At 40.7% G+C, this 19,000-nt stretch overlaps 1 protein-coding gene across 2 annotated transcripts in view; it reads left to right on the forward strand.

The window, feature by feature from the left end:
- Nucleotides 1-15,637, forward strand: part of MDFIC2 (MyoD family inhibitor domain containing 2) — a 69,200-nt gene extending 53,563 nt beyond the window's left edge. For both annotated transcript variants that reach the window (XM_075006177.1, XM_075006178.1), the window contains 2 exons: nt 5,940-6,158; nt 15,378-15,637. In XM_075006177.1, coding sequence (XP_074862278.1) covers nt 5,940-6,158; nt 15,378-15,637 — 479 coding nt within the window. The remainder of the gene's footprint in view (nt 1-5,939; nt 6,159-15,377) is intronic.
- Nucleotides 15,638-19,000: the final 3,363 nt, after the last annotated feature.

Below are 19,000 nucleotides of genomic sequence, written 5' to 3' on the forward strand. Positions count from 1 at the left end.
TGAACAAAATTATGTTCTCAGTTCCACCTCCTACTCTGTTCACAACACAAACTATGTATTAGACTGGTGAGAAACCAGACCAAACTCAAGTCAGTTAAAAGAGCTAGAAAGATCCACCTTTTCACATGGCAACACACAATGGGTTTTAGTTTTATTGTTGCTGTGACTCCTTTTGACCCAAGTGAGCTAAGTTCAAACCATTAAAAATACAACTAACCTTCCTTCAGGTCCAATGTAGTCATGCCTACTTCATCTAGGAATTCAATGGACGTGGCACATAGCTATTACAGTGATGGCTGCATGATGAATTGAACAGACAGAATGACAGAGGTAGATGAAATTATGAATGAGCTAAAGATGATCAGACAGGCATTCCCTTTTTAACCTATTATCCTGTTGCAAGAACACAGTGACTCTCGATCAAATTAAAAAGCAACATACTTAAAACAGATGGAAAGATTTTTTTCATGGCACATAATTAACCAGTGGAACTCTTTGCCACAAGGTATTAAGGCAAAAATCTCAGTCTGATTCTAAAAAGGATTGGACATTCACGGGAACAGCAAAAAAGAACATTGGCTTTAGTATTTAAAAAATGTATGAGAGATCTCAAGCCTTATGCTTCAGGACGTAGCTAACTACTAGCGTCTTGGGAAGAAATTTGCTTCAGAGGCACGTTATGTCAAGATTGCACATTGGTGATAGAGGCAGTTAACACATTCCTCTGAAGCTTCTGGTACAGTCTATGGCTGCACAGAGAGATCTGAAGAATTACGTGACTACAGAGATTTCTTCATCTGGGTGCATTTTTCCCACCTCCTGGTTTGTTTCAGAGGATAGTTGATTGAAGTTTGACTGTTAAAAACAGGCACGTATGCATACAAGTTGAATGTCTCTAGTCATACCCTTGGTGCCAAACCAGAGAATTCACTCAGCCAAGGGAGGTCACTATTGCTGACCAGAATTATCAACATTTCCACTGCTTTCTGAGCTCTTAGAAGACATTTATGGGCAAATTACAGTTAAATAATTTCACAGAACAGTGAGAACTAGGCCTGGTGGCTGAAAACAAACATTATTGGACCATGGGAAAGTTAGTCACATCCATGACAAGAGGTCATCCAGTTGACTAAAATCATGCCAGACCATGGATACTGCCAGACCAGAAAGTGCCAGACTAGAGAGGTTCAGCCTCTATAAGGGATAGCTATATTACACACATATTCAGAAGGCAGTAATGGGGTTTGACCTCTTGCCAATTTCTAATCGTAAGGATTTTTTATATTCACATTTCAAATTGATAATAAATAACATCAACGATACATAATATATGTTAAAGATTATTTGGCTTCATTTATTTTTCCAAGCACTAAACCTATTACTGACCATTATAGTATCAACCTATTAAACCACTTTTTATGCTGGTCTAGCATAATCTTTATTTCTTTAGACACTTTGTGCACACATTAAATTGATAAAAGACATAATGCAGATAGACCCATAGCTGTACTTCAGGTAATTACATAAAAATGAAATGGAGATCCTATAACTGTACACTGCAGTCTCCCATATTGTACTATTTTCTAGAAGTAAGGCTCCAACTTGTCATAGCTAATTGCTTGCTATGGTGACTACCCAATGATTTGCTCTAGCTACACAAGATGTTATTGGTGTGGGAGGAGAGGGAGATTTTCAAACTAAGGCTACATCTGCACAACAGCCTAAACTCAAAATAAGCTACACAGTTTGCACAATGCAAATTGCACAGCCTATTTCAAGTGTAGTTTGAAATAGACTATTACAGCATTTGGCGCTGTCTAAACTGTGCAAAAAGTCAAAATGTAGTGCTATTGCGAAACATCCTGAAATGAGGACTACAGGGATGCTGAAATAGCACGCCTGTTATTTCAGAATAACATTTCAAAATAATTGGCCCATGTCAAATGCATGGAGTAGCCCGAAATAGCTCTGCCATGTAGACATAACTTAAGAGTCTGATACTACAACTGTACTGTATTTTCAAAGATGTATTATTCTGCAAAAACAAAACCTTTGTTACTCTTTAGCTTGGTGGTTTAGTACTGAGCTATTCAGCTTGTTTCTCTGGTTTACAGTTGCAGTTTTGATTTCTCAATAGCACTTCAAGGATCAAATGTGACTTAAAGCACAAATACTAGCCATCTGTGGTTAAACAAATGTTAGACTGGCATTCAGTAATTATGTCCACCCAATTTTTCAGTGTATTTCCATCAAAAGCTTAAATGTATTGCGAGGGTCAGTGGATTGTTAAATAAGAGGGCAGAGTGAACACTTGACACGTTTGTTATTTAAAAGTAAAATTCTGCTCAGATTTCAGGGACAAATTTTGAAAAGGTCCAATTCTCAACCTGGCCTCTAAATTTGAAGTCAAATACTGGTTTGTAATCACCAATATATGGTGATGCAAATGACAGAAATCCAAATTCTAACTATGCTCCGCATAGAATAGACTTCTGGATCTCCACAGGCTGGAATCTGTGGGTCTCAGAGTGGATATGGAGGAGATCTGCCCACATGGAGCTGTTTGCTGGATTGAGGCCTGAGTGACCTGTGAGAATGAATGTCTTTTGCACCCACAAATCAAGTACAGGTTGAACCTCTCTAGTCCAGCACCCTTGGTACCAAACCAGAGAATTTGCCAAACCACAGGAGCTCAATATTGTTTGGCAGCATTACAAACGTTTCCATTGCTTACTGGACTCAGAAGAAATTTAGGGAGGGGTGTAAACTGCGGCTAAATAACAGCACAGAACACTGACAGCCAGGAATGGCAAACAAACTTTAGGACAACAAGAAGTCATGTGGCACCTTATAGACTGACAGGTATTTTGGAGCATCAGCTTTCATGGGCAAAGACCCGCTTCATCAGATGCATTAGTTGGGGAGCGGGTGGTGGTTTCAGAGAGGTATTTAAAGAGTGGAGTCCCGGTAAGAGGGAGGACCAGAGCTGACAAGGTCTATTCAGCAAGGTGGAAATGGCCCAGTATCAACAGTACTTATCAAAAGAGGAAAAAACAAGTCAGATCAGACAGGGGGATGTGAGCCTTTGTCAAAGTCTAATGGGGAGCTATTAACACCTAGAGCAGAGAAGCTGCCTTTGTAAGCTGCAAGCCACTCCCAGTCTCTGTTTAATCCATGGTTAATGGTAAACAGAGTCACAGAGACCACTGCCTACACTAAGCTGAGGTGTACCATCTCCTTCTTTTGTTGTGCTCTCTGTCCGTATTCACCTGTTGTCTCTTGCGTTATGCTTGAATTGTAAGCCCTTTGTTCTGAGTTTGTACCCTGCAGAGCAGGATGGAATGGGGAGCACAGCAGGAAAGTGTGGGTTGGGCTGGCCTGCTGACAAAGCAGGGCAAAGGGGATAATTAACCCTGGGCCTGGCATTCCAAATGGGCTCAGAGCTCCAGCTGCTGCTGCTGCGACTTTGGCAGTGATGCCAGCCAGAGCTCTGGGCCCCTTCGACACACCACATCAGCACTGCTCCAGCTGCATGCCACTGTGAGGGAGCGTGGGGGGCTGCACCTCAGCCTAGGAGGTGCTGAGGGCTGACTGCATTTGGTCCTGCTCCGTCTGCTTTCGGCACCACCCCCTCCAGGGCAAGAAGCCGGACCTGCCTCCCACCTTGCCCCAGCAGCTCTAGCAGCTGTTGGTGCTGCTGGAGTTGTGGGGTGTCACACAGAGTCAAGGGGAGAAACGGGGGACCTGAGAAAGAGTGGAGGAGAGAGAGAGGGGAAAAAAGAAATCCTGATGGGGAGGGATGGGAGGAACATGGCCTGGGTAAAGGAGGGCTCGCAGTGCCCTGACCTGGGGCACAGAGCCTCTGGCCTGGAGGTAAGTGGGAAAAGGGTGCACACAAACAAGCCAATATGGAGGGGGGAGAATGGGCGATCTTGGTACGTTGTGAGGTGACAATGAGGGCACATGGACCCTCTCTCAGAGAGGATATGGGAAAGCATTGCAAGGAAATCCTGAAATGAAGGAGAATGGGAGGGTGGCACACAGGAAACTTGGTGAGGGGGAATGAAGGGATGCAAAGAGCTACAGAAGCTATGGAGTGTGCATCCCTTGTAATAATACAAATTATTTTACCAGCCACAGCCCTGCTCCCTTCGAAGCCTATGTAGACAGAGGTGGGAATTTCTTTCCAGAGTTCCTTCGCAGTGTACCTTGTCTTCCTTTGAAAAAAGAGCTCTTTAAAAACAGCTCACGCTTAAAAAGTAAAATATGTATCCCTGTACTTCAACTTTATATTCTCCCTGGGTTTTTATACATCACTAACCTCTACCCAAGTTTTCTGTCTCCATGATTTCCTTCTTGTGAAGGCAATTAAAATTACATTCAGTCTATGTGTGATAATTTAAACTGATTGTTAATTAATTCTATAAGTAAACAGCTACTGCAATCTCTATAATCATCAAGGTTTCTCTAGCTACCAGCCTTTTTTTTTTTTTACCTGCTCTTTATTATACGGCACAGAGAAAAAGTATTTGGGGAAAAAAATTATATGCAGGACCTCTTTCTGGGTCCTTGTGGCAGAAGGCAACCCAGCCTCTTGGAAACCCTGACTGCTCTCCTTCGAATTAGATGCTGGCAAAACTGAGCTGTTTGTGAAGATTGATTTTCTGTAAACAGCTTAAGAGGAAGCATATCATGAGATTTAAATTAGATAAGGATGGCTCTATGTGATGTGAGGTGCAGGTGTTAATCAATTGGAGATAAGTGTTGATGAGGTTATAACATCCCAATACCTGTGAGACTGGCTATTAGTTAAGTTTTCTGGCCTTTTAGTCACTTTGCAGAGCAAGTAGAAACAGAGAGTAGAGGAAGTTTACTAGTGCCTGAGAAGTTCCTCAAAGTTAGCCTGAGCTCAGATGTCTCTAAAATCACTTCCTAACTGGCCCTTAAAATTAAGAACTATTTGGAAAGTCATGATTTTCCCCTGGTTTGTAAGCAACATCTCTCCTATTCTACAAGCATTCAACTCAAACCCTCTTTTAGTCACCATAACTAGGACAACCAAGGTCAGCAGCACAAATGAAAATGAAGTCATGAAAGATGGTGTAAGAGTTCTAATCAGAGATGAGCTGGTTCCCAAAAGTATGAGCCACAGAAATAGAACAATCCGTGCTGTCCCTAACTGGGCCATTCCCCATTGAAGTCAAAGGTAGTTTCTCCATCCAAAGTATGTCTACACAGCACAGTTATTTCAAAAGAACAGATATTATTTTGAAATAACTTTCCTAGAGTCTACACAATACAACTGCTATTTCAAAATAACAATAATGGATGGGCTTTTTTTGATAAAACTGGTGGAGTGTCCACACACAAAATGTGTTTTGTTGACAGTTTGTCAACAAAACTCAGCAGTTTCGTTGTCAGCGTTTTGCCTCTCAGCCACAAGACATAATGCTGCTGTCAACAGATTCTGTTGACAAAAAAAATGTGTGGACACTGTGAGGGGGTGGGGGTGGGGTTCAGCTGTCAACAGACAGGGCATTCAGAACAATGGTCAACCCTATAGACAATGCTTCTGGGTGCCTGTTTTGTCAAGAGAGCAGCCGGGCAATCTGGCCGCTCTGTCAACAGAGCGGAGCGCTCTTCCGTTTGGCATTTTTGTGTTGCCATGCTCTGTTGACAGATCACTGTAGGGTAACCATAGCCCCAGAGAATTCAGTCGAGAGTACATTGGACTATAAGCCTGCAAACACTGGCTTTATGAGTAAACTTTACTCAGGCAAACAGTCCCACTGAAGTCATTGGGACACTTATGATAAGTAAGACCAACTGTCAGGAGTCAGGGCTTAAAGGACTGGGCCCGAAGGTTGGAAAATTCTGAAAATATTCCTTTGGGTCATTGGCTTAGTACTATATTTAGACCTTTTATTCCCTTCTCCCAGATAACCAGCTTAAGAGTGAAAAACATAAAGACAAGAAACCTATGAAAGGTATTATGAGTTCAGTGTCGGAATTCAGCATCACAGACGCACCAAAGGACTCCAAAAGTGAGAAGAAATTGTCAGATGCTAGTACAGCATCATTATCTTCGCTTGAGAAGTGCAGGACACAATTCACCTACATCGAAAACGATGCCTCAGTTCATCAGAGAGAGAGTGATGGTATGTTTTGTAAACCAGAGTAAGTTTAAGCATATTTCTAAATCATTTCTGTTTACAGATTGCTTAGTTTAAATTCTTGAACTTCCTGTCTACTGGTTAAGTGAGAGTTTCAACTGAAATACAACAATCAGTAAGATGCCCTAGAGCAGTGATAGGCAATAAAGAAGAGTGAGTGGGCCTCCTCCATCTCAGTGGGCAGGAGCAGCCCATGGCCCACTGGGGTTCCACCTGAGGTGTGGGTGCCCTGTCTGCTCCCTCTCTCCCGTACCTCTCGTGCACACTTCCTATGCCTCCCGATCCCTCCCATTACCTTGAGTGCCACAAATCTCCTGATTTGTGCTCCATCCCCACTCCTTCCCCTACCATCCCAGAGCCTGAATAGCCACGAACAGCTGTGAGGGGGAGGGGGCAGACAGGAGGGCTGCAGGTCTACAGGCCACACGTTTCCCACTACTGCCCTAAAGACTGTTTGCTCTAGAATTATGAAAGTACAGGGACGTTGTTTTGAAGGGGCCATGACATGAAGCTTCTTCTTGCTGGGCCACAGTACAAGAATTCACATCCAATGGAGACATGTCTGCACCTGTGCATGTATCTTTGAAAACAGAGTTTACATAAGGATGCTCAGTAGATATTGGAGGAACAGAATTCTTCTACCAAGGCAGCAGAATGGCATTATAATTGCTACTGCAGGGGGGCCTATGAACATGAAACTCTCCTTATGCACCCTGGTGTACCACCTGAATGTAGGCAGCTGGAGGTCCATTATTCATAAACCTGCCCTAATACCACTCAATCCCAAGCCTGCCTTGGTGAGTCTGTTACAAAGGCTGACAGTGGCAAAGAAGCCTTTTCACGTTCTGCCTCTCCTTACACAGATTCCACCATCCTGCTTTTGATACTTCTGAGCCCTGAGTCAATATGGTACTTAAATGTTTGCCTAGCTATAAGCAAGGTAGCAGCACCACTGACTTTACTGTGCTGAAAGATAGGCATGTGGTATGTCCTTAAGGCTGTCTATTCTGGCCTGCCTTTGCTGACTAATACGACCCCATATATACATCATACTGTTGTTTAAATCAGCACATTATGTGACTGAATTTTTTGAAAAAAAAATTGGTTTTGACCTGCTTGAACACAAAAGGTTGTAAAAAGCTGTTAAAATACAGAACTTATGTGGCTTTTGCCTACTTTGTGGGTGTATGTCTAACCCCATGGTTCTCTAACTGTGGGTCAGGATCCCAAAGTTCATCACAACCCTGTTTTAATGGGGTCACCAGGGCTGATTTATACTTGCTGGGGCTGAAGTCTGACTCCCACTGCCTGGAGCCAAAGCCAAAAGCCAAGGACTTCAGCTTCACGCCCACTCTCCCCTCCTCTGACCAGGGTACTAGGATACAATGGATCAGGGGCTGGCTTTGGCTCCTGACAGCTGGAACAGTGGGCTTGGGCAGACTCAGGCTTTGCTTCCCCATCTTGGGGTCATGTAGTAATTTCTGTTGGCAGAAGAGGGTCAGGGTGCAATGACCAAAGAAATGTTACACTCTAACCCAAAGAAATGTTACACTAAGAAGGAATGCGCTAGTCTGCTAGTCTGAAATTTACGTGCAACTATTATTTGGGTCCTAAGCTTTTGTGGGTGAGACCCACTGCTTCTGACTGCATAAGATAAAAATAACCCCAAATAATAAACAAAACAAGTTATTACTTTCTGTTTCATTATTACAAAAGTGATTATTGTGCCAACACAAATTATTGGTTTTCGTAAGAATTTCACTATGCACTAAAGCAGAACTCCCAGGTTCTGTAGATTTATAGAATTACAGAACACTAGAACTGGAAGGGACCTCAAGAGGTCATAGAGTTCAGTCTCCTGCCATCAAGGCAGAGTCAAGCATTAGTTTTTCCTAATGTCCAACCTAAACCTCCCTTGCTATAGTTTAAGCCCAAGGCAGAACTCCCTGTAGATTTAGGGCAGTCTACCCAATGGGAACAAGTCAATCTAAACTACACAAGTGAGTTTTACTTGTAGCATAACTCAAACTGATGAAGCTTAGTTCTGCTTGCTGCAGGGTCCACACCTGCTGGTTTGACAGAAGAACCTCTCCCATTGACTTCCCTTACTCAGCTTGTTTTGCAGGAGTACTGGAGTCAAGGGGAAAGTTATCAGCAGTCAATTTAGCAGGTCTTCACTAGACCTGATAAATCAACACCCCCCGCCCTGGATCAATTGCCACAGCATCGATCCAACCTGTAGTAGAGACTTACACTTAGTACAAACTACCTTGTACATAAAATAGGGATGTAAAATCCAATTTAATTATCTAGTCAAATACTAAGTTTAACTGGTTAACTGATTAAACTGGGGAGTGCCCCCCGCACCATAGATGGGAGTTGCTCTGACCTGGCTGAAACACCTTTGATCAGGATGTGCCCTGGTCCTGCCACAGACCAGGGTGGCTTTGGATGAGCTGGAGCACCCCATCCCACAGCACTGCCAGGTCAAGTCCATTGTGGACAAGAGCTTCTCCAGCTCCCAATGGCTAACTATAACCTAATAAGCTTCATCCATTTAGGGTGAGGCTTACTGGTTAACCGATTAACCATTCATATCCCTACCCTGAAGTCAATGAAGTTATGCTGATTTAAAGCAGCTGAGGCATCCCTGAATAATCTCATAGACATAATATACCCCCAATTAAATATCTGTGATGCTCATAGGCCATAGACTAAAGTTCCTTATGTGGGCATTTCAGAGTAAAGTGTTGGAAAGCATCTTATTCAATATAGCTGAAACATGTCAGGTATTTAACGTTAATGATCCTTGTATCAAGAACTGTTAAGTACAAATCAACATGATAAGCCACAATGCTCCAAAGGAACTATTATGATATATAGTATCACGGATTCTGTAATAATTGTAGTGCTTCATATACTTTATCAGAGTGCATTCAATCTTCTTTAAAGAGGTGAAGTAACTGTAAGGGACTGATCCAACATACATGAGTGTTTTACCTATGTAGGGATTGCAGATTTGGTCTCAGAAAACGTTGCAGGTTCATACAAGTGCTACATCTGTGATGCAAATAAGAGATTTCACAGAGTTAAAAGTGAAAAGCAAAGGACATTAACAAAAACAACCTGTCCTCTGTTAATAATGTTGAGAACTAGACAAACCAAGAAAACCAAGGAAACTCAAGATTTGTGTTTGTCATGGAACACTTCATTCAATTTACTCTAACTAGTTATTGTAGCTGATTATCAGGTGCACATATGGAAAAACCCTCAAGCCAGTGAATCCCACCAAAACCAGCAGTGTTACCTTCCTGTAATTGAGAGGAGAATATGTCTCACTTTGCAGAAATAGTCCATAGTCCATTGATGTCAATGGAGATGATGTCTCAGACTTCAGGGCTGCAGCTACACTAGCAAAAAACCCAAAAAACAGGCCTTTTCTGAAAGAACCCGTGGATCCTCTTCATACAGAATGCACACTTCTGATCTAAAAGCAAAAGAACGCAGCACTTTTTCCAGTGGCCCTGTTCCTCTCCCAGATGAGGAAGAGTGCCTTTTACCAAGATCTTCTTGGAAAAAAGCCATGTGCAGATGCTCCAGGGGGCAATTTGTCGAAAGAGCAGTCGTCACAACATGGGATTTTTCAATCCCCAGCCCATTCTTTTGAAAGAAATGGGGCTGTGGGGAGATGCTCTTTCAAAAGAAGTCTTTTTTCAGAAGAGATCTTCCGAAAGAATTTCCAAAAGATCACTGTAGTGTAGATGTAGCCCATGAGATTTGGATCAGGCTCATATTCAGACTCAGCAGTATAATTTAAGGATGGATTAACTTCTACAAGCCATAAAAAGCAAGAAAACGTAGATCAAAGGTGGACACAAAACACTATTAAAATAGTTCTTTTGTGGCAATTAATCTAATAATGTAGAAACTGAGAACTGAGGTCATTGTTCTCACAAAGATAAATGCCTCTCCAAAGCAGCAGGGAAAAGAGAGGAGAAAACAAGAGACTGCATCTTCTTTTGTGCAGTTTGTGGCTAATTTGATTTCAAACATATACATGAATGCATAGGAATGGATGCTTAATTGCTAATATCTATTATTTATATACATTACCTCACTTGAAACAGGACAAAAAAGCCTCACACATGCAGAATTTTGCAAGATGTGTTACAACCATTAGCACAGTTCACGGTGTGTGCTCTGATGGGAATTTAAAAGCATCTTTACTGCACATCACAGACTTTGTGCTCAAGCATTACTTTATTATTGAAGTCTTGGGTTTTTCATGTGGTCCCTTCCCTGGGCAGAGGCTTAAGAACTATATCTATTCTCTTAAGATTCTGTGAGCATAACAAATTCATGAAAATATCTGTTATTAGAAAAAAATGAGGTTTTTTTATTTTAAGTAAACTGAAAAGAATCCCTAATTGCTGTATTATTTTGAATTTGATATATCTTATCAAGGTGAAAAGGGGAAATTTCATAAATATAAGATATCTAAAAAGAATAGTCTTAATTACAGCATGGACTAGTGGATAAAATGATTACATTTTCTACACTGTAAATTTCATACAATTAAATGCAGCAGTGTCACCTTATAAAATGTTTCAATTTTCTAATTATTTCTGTTCATTTACTCCAAAAAAAATATAAGAATGAATTTGCTAAGTATCACCAAAATCTAGTCATTGTGATTCTACAGAACTGACTGGGAAGTTAGTTGTGCTTGTCTGAACTTAAATAGATCTTGACATATTGAAATAAGTATTAAAATTCATAACATTGCCAATGATACGCTACTTACGGAAAGAATTTCAATCACATACTATTTATACATACTACCTGCTGTAATAGACTTTTTCTAAAAAAAATCTAAGAAGTTGAAGTGATTTTTTTTAAAAACAAGAAGGTTTTAAAATATTTCTCCTGGAAACTTTCTGGCTATGAACTTCTCAGTTAACTTCACTGATCACGTTGCATTATGTTACGTGATAGAGATCATGCCACAACAGAACAAATGCAGCTGAATAAGATATCTGACAGTTTGTCACACCAGAGCAAGAAATGTGATAACATCCCATATTTTTTTCCCCTGAATGTACCCATGAGAGCAAGTCTCACTATTGAAAAGTATTTTCCTTTAAAAATACAGAAAAAAGAAAAAACAGTTGAAAAGTTCAGACACTGATCCCTTCAACCAGATTTACAAACCTGTGAGTTGCAGTGGTACTTCCACTTGTGGTATGAAAACAGATAATTGTCCTGACTCTGTGAAGGCCATGGGAATGCATATAATTAACTGTAGTGACCCTTCAGTATAAACACAAGACAAGGACCTTAGCTGATAGTATTACAAGGTGCAGATGAGTGAGGTTCCTGAGTTGGTATCAGAACAACCAGAGCCAGACGATGACAACCAACATAGAAAGAGAAACAAAAAGCTGAATGAGCAATGGAAATAATCATGTTTTGGTTTCTGAAATATCAAACCATTGGCAGAACAAACCACACTTCTAACTGCATCTCTCCCAATTTCCAGACAGTTCAGTTTTGCCTCTGAACACCTTATCAGGCTTCAACACTAACAAATGGGAATTGAGTTATATATTTAGTTATACATATATAGTATAAATACAAAGTGGTTGCCAGAGCACCTGTAACATTACAGGACAAGTATTGTAGTCATGAGCAAGTGCTTTTGGGGCTGATGCTCATGTTCATAGCTTACATAATGTTGGAATGCAAACAACTTCCCTTTTGAATGTACCTTCCATGGTTGACACTTTATTCCATATTTTTCTCCCTTTTAATAATTAACAAGCATGTGAATTGGATGGTGAAAAGCCCATTTCGGAGTGAGGGTGAACTGAGAGCATGGGGACCATGGAACCATAGGATCCAAACTGCTCTGTGTTAACTCTGCTCTAAATCATCCATTTTCTGTCTCCCTTTTTGGTTAGAGTTGCAAACTAGCATTCACTAAACTTCTCTGGAAGTTGATGCTAAACAAATTCAGACTAAAAATAAGTGTTTGTTTTAAAAGAGTGAGTAATTAACCAGTGCAACAGTTAGCCATGTGTGGTACTGGAGTTTGCATCACTGACAAGTGTTAAATCAAGGGTGGGTGTTTCTTCTTAAAGATATTGACATAGAAAGTACATTTGTTAAGTTTGCAGATGATACCAAGTTGGGAGGGGTTGCAACTGCTTTGGAGGATAGGGTCATAATTCAAAAGGATCTGGATACATTGGAGAAATGGTCTGAGGTAAACAGGATGAAGTTTAATAAGGACAAATGCAAAGTGCTCCACTTGGGAAGGAACAATCAGTTTCACACATACAGAATGGGAAGAGACTGTCTAGGAACAACTACAGCAGAAAGGGGTCTAGGGATTATAGTGGACCACAAGCTAAATATGAGTCAGTGTGATGCTGCTGCAAAAAAAGCAAACATAATTCTGGGATGCATTAACAGGTGTGTTGTGAACAAGACACGTGAAGTCATTCTTCCACTCTACTCTGCGCTGGTTAGGCCTCAGCTGGAGTGTCATGTCCAGTTCTGGGCACCGCACTTCAAAAAAGATGTGGAGAAACTAGAGAGGGTCCAGAAAACAGCGACAAGAATGATTAAAGGTCTAGAGAATGTGACCTATGAAAAAAGGTTGAAGAAATTGGGCTTGTTTAGTTTGGAAAAGAGAAGATTGAGGGGAGACATGATAGCGGTTTTCAGGTATCTAAAAGGGAGCCATAAGGAGGAAAGAGAAAACTTGTTCTTCTTGGCCTCTGAGGATAGAACAAGAGGCAACGGGCTTAAACTGCAGCAAAGGAGGTTTAGGTTGGACATTAGGAAAAAGTTCCTAACTGTCAGGGTGGTCAAACAGTGGAATAAATTGCCAAGGGAGGTACTGGAATCTCCATCACTGGAGATATTTAAGAACAGGTTAGATAGATGTCTATCAGGGATGGTTTAGACCAGGCTTGTCCAACCTGCGGCCCGCGGGCCGCATGCAGCCCTGGACAGCTAGTAATGCGGCCCCACAGGATCGTAAACTTTTAACATTATTATGTGATTTATATACATTAACTATATTATATATTTTGTATGCGGCCCAAGACTATCTTCACTCAATGCGGCCCAGGCAAGCCAAAAGGTTGGACACCCATGGTTTAGACAGTACTTGGTCCTGCCATTGGGACAGGGAGCTGGACTCAATGGCCTCTTGAGGTCCCTTCCAGTCCTAGGCTACATCTACACTAGCCCCAAACTTCGAAATGGCCACACAAATGGCCATTTCGAAGTTTACTAATGAAGCGCTGAAATGCATATTCAGCGCCTCATTAGAATGCGGGCGGCCGCGGCGCTTCGAAATTGACACGCCTCGCCACCGTGCAGCTCCTCCCAACAGGGCTCCTTTTTGAAAGGACCCCGCCTACTTCAAAGTCCCCTTATTCCCATCTGCTCATGGGAATAAGGGGACTTCGAAGTAGGCAGGGTCCTTTCGAAAAGGAGCCCCGTTGGGAAGAGCTGCGTGGCGGCGAGGCGCGTCAATTTCGAAGCTCCGCGGCCGCCCGCATTCTAATGAGGCGCTGAATATGCATTTCAGCGCTTCATTAGTAAACTTCGAAATGGCCATTTGTGTGGCCATTTTGAAGTTTGGGGCTAGTGTAGACATGGCCCTAGTGTTCTATGATTCTATGATATGCTCCAGGAATTGTTTGGGGGAAGTTCTATGGTGTGTTTTACACAGCAGAACAGACTGGAAGATGACAGTGGTCTCTTCTGGTCTTGGAATCTGTGAATCTATTAAATTATACTTCTTATAAAAATGAAACTAGAAGCGTGTGATTCAATCTGTGTTGTTTTACACCATTCGATGAGTGAGTTTGGATCTCACCCATAAATTAATCTTAATCCTCATCCAAAAGTCATGGCTAATTCTGTGATGCAGATATGCATCATCAAATACAGTCTAAAAATCATGGATACAGGGCTGGCAACAGAGGGCTTTTTTGCTGGCAGAACTATGTCTACACTGCTTGTTGTCTTCCGTAAATATGCAAATAAGATGTGTGAATATGCAAATGAACAACCATTTGCAATGTCTTGAGCCCTTATTTACCTCAAACTACTGGTAGCTGGACCGAATCTAGATGCAGCCTCAGGGTGTGGCTGCACAGCAAAGTTATTTCAGAATAATAGCCATTATTCCGAAATAACAGCAAGCATATAAATAATGCAACTGCTATTTTGCAATATGTTCAAAATAGTGGCTGACTTATTTCAAATTTGGTAACCCTCATTCTATGAGGAACAGTGCCTATTCTGAACTAAATAGGGACTGTGTAGACAGGAAATAGGCCCTATTTGAAATAAGCCATAGCGCATCCAAGGGCTCCAATGTAAAATAGGGAGTCCAGACACAATAATTTTGTGTGTGTACATGCTGTTTCAAAATAAGCTATTCTCTGGAATAACATTTTAAAATAATGCTGCTGTGTAGGCATAGCCTAACTGATCTTTTCCATATGAAAAACTAATAACCAAGCTCTTAACAGATTTTAAGGGCCTGATCCAATACTCAATGAGGTGAAAGGGACGTTTTATACTGGCTTAAATGAGCATGAGAGCAGTCTCTAAAATGCTTTGTTGAGCTGACAGCCCAGCAAATTATTATTTAAATACCATTGGCCTGATCCTGAAATCTTTATATGGAAGCAAAATTCCTACTGGCAGTTTTGCCTGCCTAAGGGATGATTTGAAGAATTTTATATTGAATTACAAATTTCTATCCAAAAAATTAAAATTAGCTATTCTGTAGCCTCTGGCAGGTGCTGTGTTTGAGTGGAATTATTTGCATCACACTAGAGATACTCCTCTCCAGATGGTCAGCCCAGGGTGTCAGCCCTGCTCAAATCCCTCTGGCCTGCTGTACAAAGGCAAGTTTCACTCATATGGAATAATTTCATCTAAAATATGGACAGGAGGGTTCTATCCATACCCAATGACACAGGACATAATTTTATTTAATATCATTTACTGCTATAATTTTTTCAAAATTATATTGTATGCTTATCTTGTACACTGCTGGGATCTCTGACTTTGGTGTCTCATTTAAATGTAGTCACATCAGCAGAAATCGTGAGCACTATAGTAGCGAATCAAGCCCTCTCTTTCCCGTGTCCAATTCTTTTTCTTTCTTCTTAGATGAATGTGCATCACTTATCCTGGCCTGCTTATTCTGCCAGTTTTGGGACTTTCTTATAATGCTGCCTAAGGCCTGTGAAAATTGGTTGACAAATGTTTGCTGCCCATCCAATAGATATCACCATACCTCGAGTGAAAACCACTCCAACAATGATTGCAACTGTGACTGTGATATTGATTGCAGCATTTTTGAATCCTGTCATGAGACCAGTGAATGTCTAGAACTTGCCTTGGAGATCTCTGAAGTCTGTTATCGCTAACAGAAAATAATTGACAGAATTCCCACAAACTGTCTGAATGGAAACCAACACTGTAAAAAGGATATGAGATTGTTTTAAAATAATTGGAGTGTTTGCTAACCAGGGCAGTGTATATTCTGTGATTTTCCTTGGAAGTACTGTGTAACATTAACAAAGAAAATTTTGTTTATATGATTTCACAAGCCACTGATGCCAATAAAGAATGAAAACCTGTTTCTTACCTTGCAAGAGATGAAAACAAAATTCCTAAATACCAGCTGGGCAAATTGCTTTACCCAGATCAGTTTCATGCTTTTATAAAATTCTCTGTTGCTTTCAGCATGGATTTCCTTCCATCCACAAACATAAGACAAATTAGGACATTCTTTTAGGAATAATACATATTAACAAATCTACCTAATGGATTCATAAATAAACATGTATTACACATGGTTAGGTGTTATTAATAATGTTTACTATAACATCATTTTCTAATTAGAGACATATTTATACAATCACTCAAAACACACTTATATGCTCATTTTAGGTAAAAAAAAAAACAAAAAAAACAGAAATAAGTGAACCAGAAACTCATGCTAGACATTATTACAAGAAAGGTCCCTAATAAACTCTCCAGTGAATTTTGAAGAAGATAGATTTTAAGAGGGTATTGCAATTCAACAGCATATTAATGTGTGTGCCTATCATTATATAATATCAGCTTATGCCTATTGTTCATTAGATATAGGAAAGAGCTCCTAAATTCTAATTAGCATTAATAGAAATTGAATGCACACTTCTGGAGGAGAATTTCACTGCGAATAGCCACTTATGTTTTTTCCCCATTTTTGTTTGTTTCTTTTTGTTTTTGTTTTTTTTTTTAAAACAGAACAGTCTAGTATAAGCAATAACAATGCTGGAAAACATACTTGAGTGCATAAAAGATAAAAATGTGCAAAAGATAGGAAATGGCAGTATCCAACTATGAGACACTTATTATAATCTATAACTCTGTATTTTTCATTTCTGATAATGGCTCTGATTAATAAAAATGAAATGAACATTGTACATTGCACATATGACAACAAAAGGACGCAAATTCAGCTACCGAGGGGTGGAGAAGTTGCATACTGAGCAAAAAGGAAAATACAAAAGTTGCTCATTTATGTGGGTGGTTTACATACTGAAGCTGGCCTGTTCTGTGGCAGCATTTGTCTTCTACAAGATTTTCAAGCAAGCCCACTGATTTCAGCACAGAAGAAATATAGTGCCTGTAGGGTCCAAAACAGGACTCCTTTTGGAAAGTGTACAAGATCAGCTCTCATCTGGTACAAACCAACAAAGCTCCATTGAAAATGGTGAGGCTATAATGGACAGTACAGCTGTACTACAAGGAACTGGAATTACAGTCCGAGTACACATATCCTAGTTAGCTCAGATTCCAGAGCAGTGAAGCTCTGGTAGCACATGCATCAAGCACAGGCTAGCTCCACAAATCATGACCCAGGGCTCTGCTCCAGTAAATGCTAACATGAACTGCAATCACACTCCACAATGCTACAAACACTCCCTGTGATTACAATAGAGATCTACCCAGATCTATGCTATGTGAGCATCAAACCTGAAATTTACAAGAGATTAAAAGAGACACAACAGCTACTTGGGTGTATTTCTTTTCTACAAATAGGCTATATAGAAAAAATGTTAGATTGCAATACTCTGATAAATATTTTCAGGCCGTTTACTCTCCTTTGCAAATTCAACACCTTTTTATGATAATAAAAACAGATTGCATCTTTGCCTCTGGTTGTTGAGTTGCAGGTAGAATAAAATAGGCCCCTTTACATCTTTTGTTTTAGTTGCCTGCACCTAAAGCGTCAAGCTTTTCTCAACTATAACCAGTTAAAGGATTAAAATGGGTGTTTCCAAATCTTTGGCTGATGTCCTAGTGGCAAGTAAATTTTCAGTGTGGTGAATTGGACACAGAGGGTTTCCTCCTTGTTAATCTTCACTCTCTCTAGCCAGCCCTTTCCCTGTTCATGGAAATAGTTTCACTGATTTCAGTGCACATGCACAAAAGGGTAAGGAGAGCTGCAAATGATCCTGACACTGCAAAGTTATCTTTTGCTTACTGGAGGATCTTTGTAACTCTGGTCTCAATGAGATTCACCAGGAACAAAGAGGTCTGTCCACATGCATTACCTCGCAGGATGGGGGTTTGTGTGATTAAGGCGTTGTAGAATTAGGCCCATGTTTCCTATTATCTTTCAAAGCCAGCTTGCCTTCATACTGGAATCAACAGCTTCTAAACCTGGGTGGGGGGCGGTGTTCCCTCATTTTTTTTTTCATCCAGGTGCAGAGTAAATTTTGTTATGAGCACTGAGACATGTGCAGATGTGCACCACCAGTAGAAACACATGCTGTCAGCAGCTGTGGGCACTGTGGCTGCTCTGCTAATTGGCTGGGTGGCATTTGAGTGGCCACCAAAGGGCTCAGCTCATAGGGAACCCTGTGGGATGAGGTGAAGTTGACAAGTGGTGAGAACAGAACTAGAAGAATCCCTGTCATGAGGGCTACATGGGACTGGTCTTCCAACACTTTTTTCTGTTGTTACATGGGTTCCCCATGTGGAAGAGGTTGTAAACCACTGCAACAGTCAACGTTAGTCTTTTAAACAGTACAGCGATGTCTCTTCCCCTAGTGGCTATGGTGGAATGCTATTTGGTTTCTTGTTTTATAATGCAGATGAATATTTTTGCACTCTAAAAGTGTGGACTAAGAAACCCCCAAAAATGTCCTTCATCTCTTTGTTACCCTAATAACCAAAAGAACTAAAAGCTCGTGATGCCTTTGTCCTCCATCATAAAACAGTTAATTGTAAAATACAGCAGACTGCATTCTCATGACACAGAGGAGCTCTTTAGCACTTTGAGATCAGATGGCAAGTAAGTGGGCTAGAATAATTATTTTTTCCCTGAAATATTCCTGAAATTATCTTTTCTATTTACAGATCCATCTCTTTCCCACTCTTGCCTGACTTACATACGTCAAACACAAACCCATTCATCAGATTCAATCTTAGACATTGTACAGACTGATTAAGCACAGATACTAGAACCAGCTCAGAGCTGTATTTTTTTGCTTACCTTAGAGAAAGGCCTATTCGTCTAAAGGGGAGGCGTTTAGGTGGCATCAGTGGTCCAAGCTGTCAGACTCAGCTGTACTGCCAAAGTGAATGTCAGCTCTGCAATGTGTGAATCTTCAACTCTTTACGACAAGGAGTAAAATATCACCAGGTTGTAAATGGAAACATTTCCCTGATCCTCTGCCTTTCTTCAACAGCTCTATTTTTAATCCGTAAAACAATGATAGCTTGATTAGCAA

The sequence above is a fragment of the Carettochelys insculpta genome, chromosome 11 (assembly GCF_033958435.1).
Source record: "Carettochelys insculpta isolate YL-2023 chromosome 11, ASM3395843v1, whole genome shotgun sequence".
NCBI lineage: Eukaryota > Metazoa > Chordata > Testudines > Carettochelyidae > Carettochelys > Carettochelys insculpta.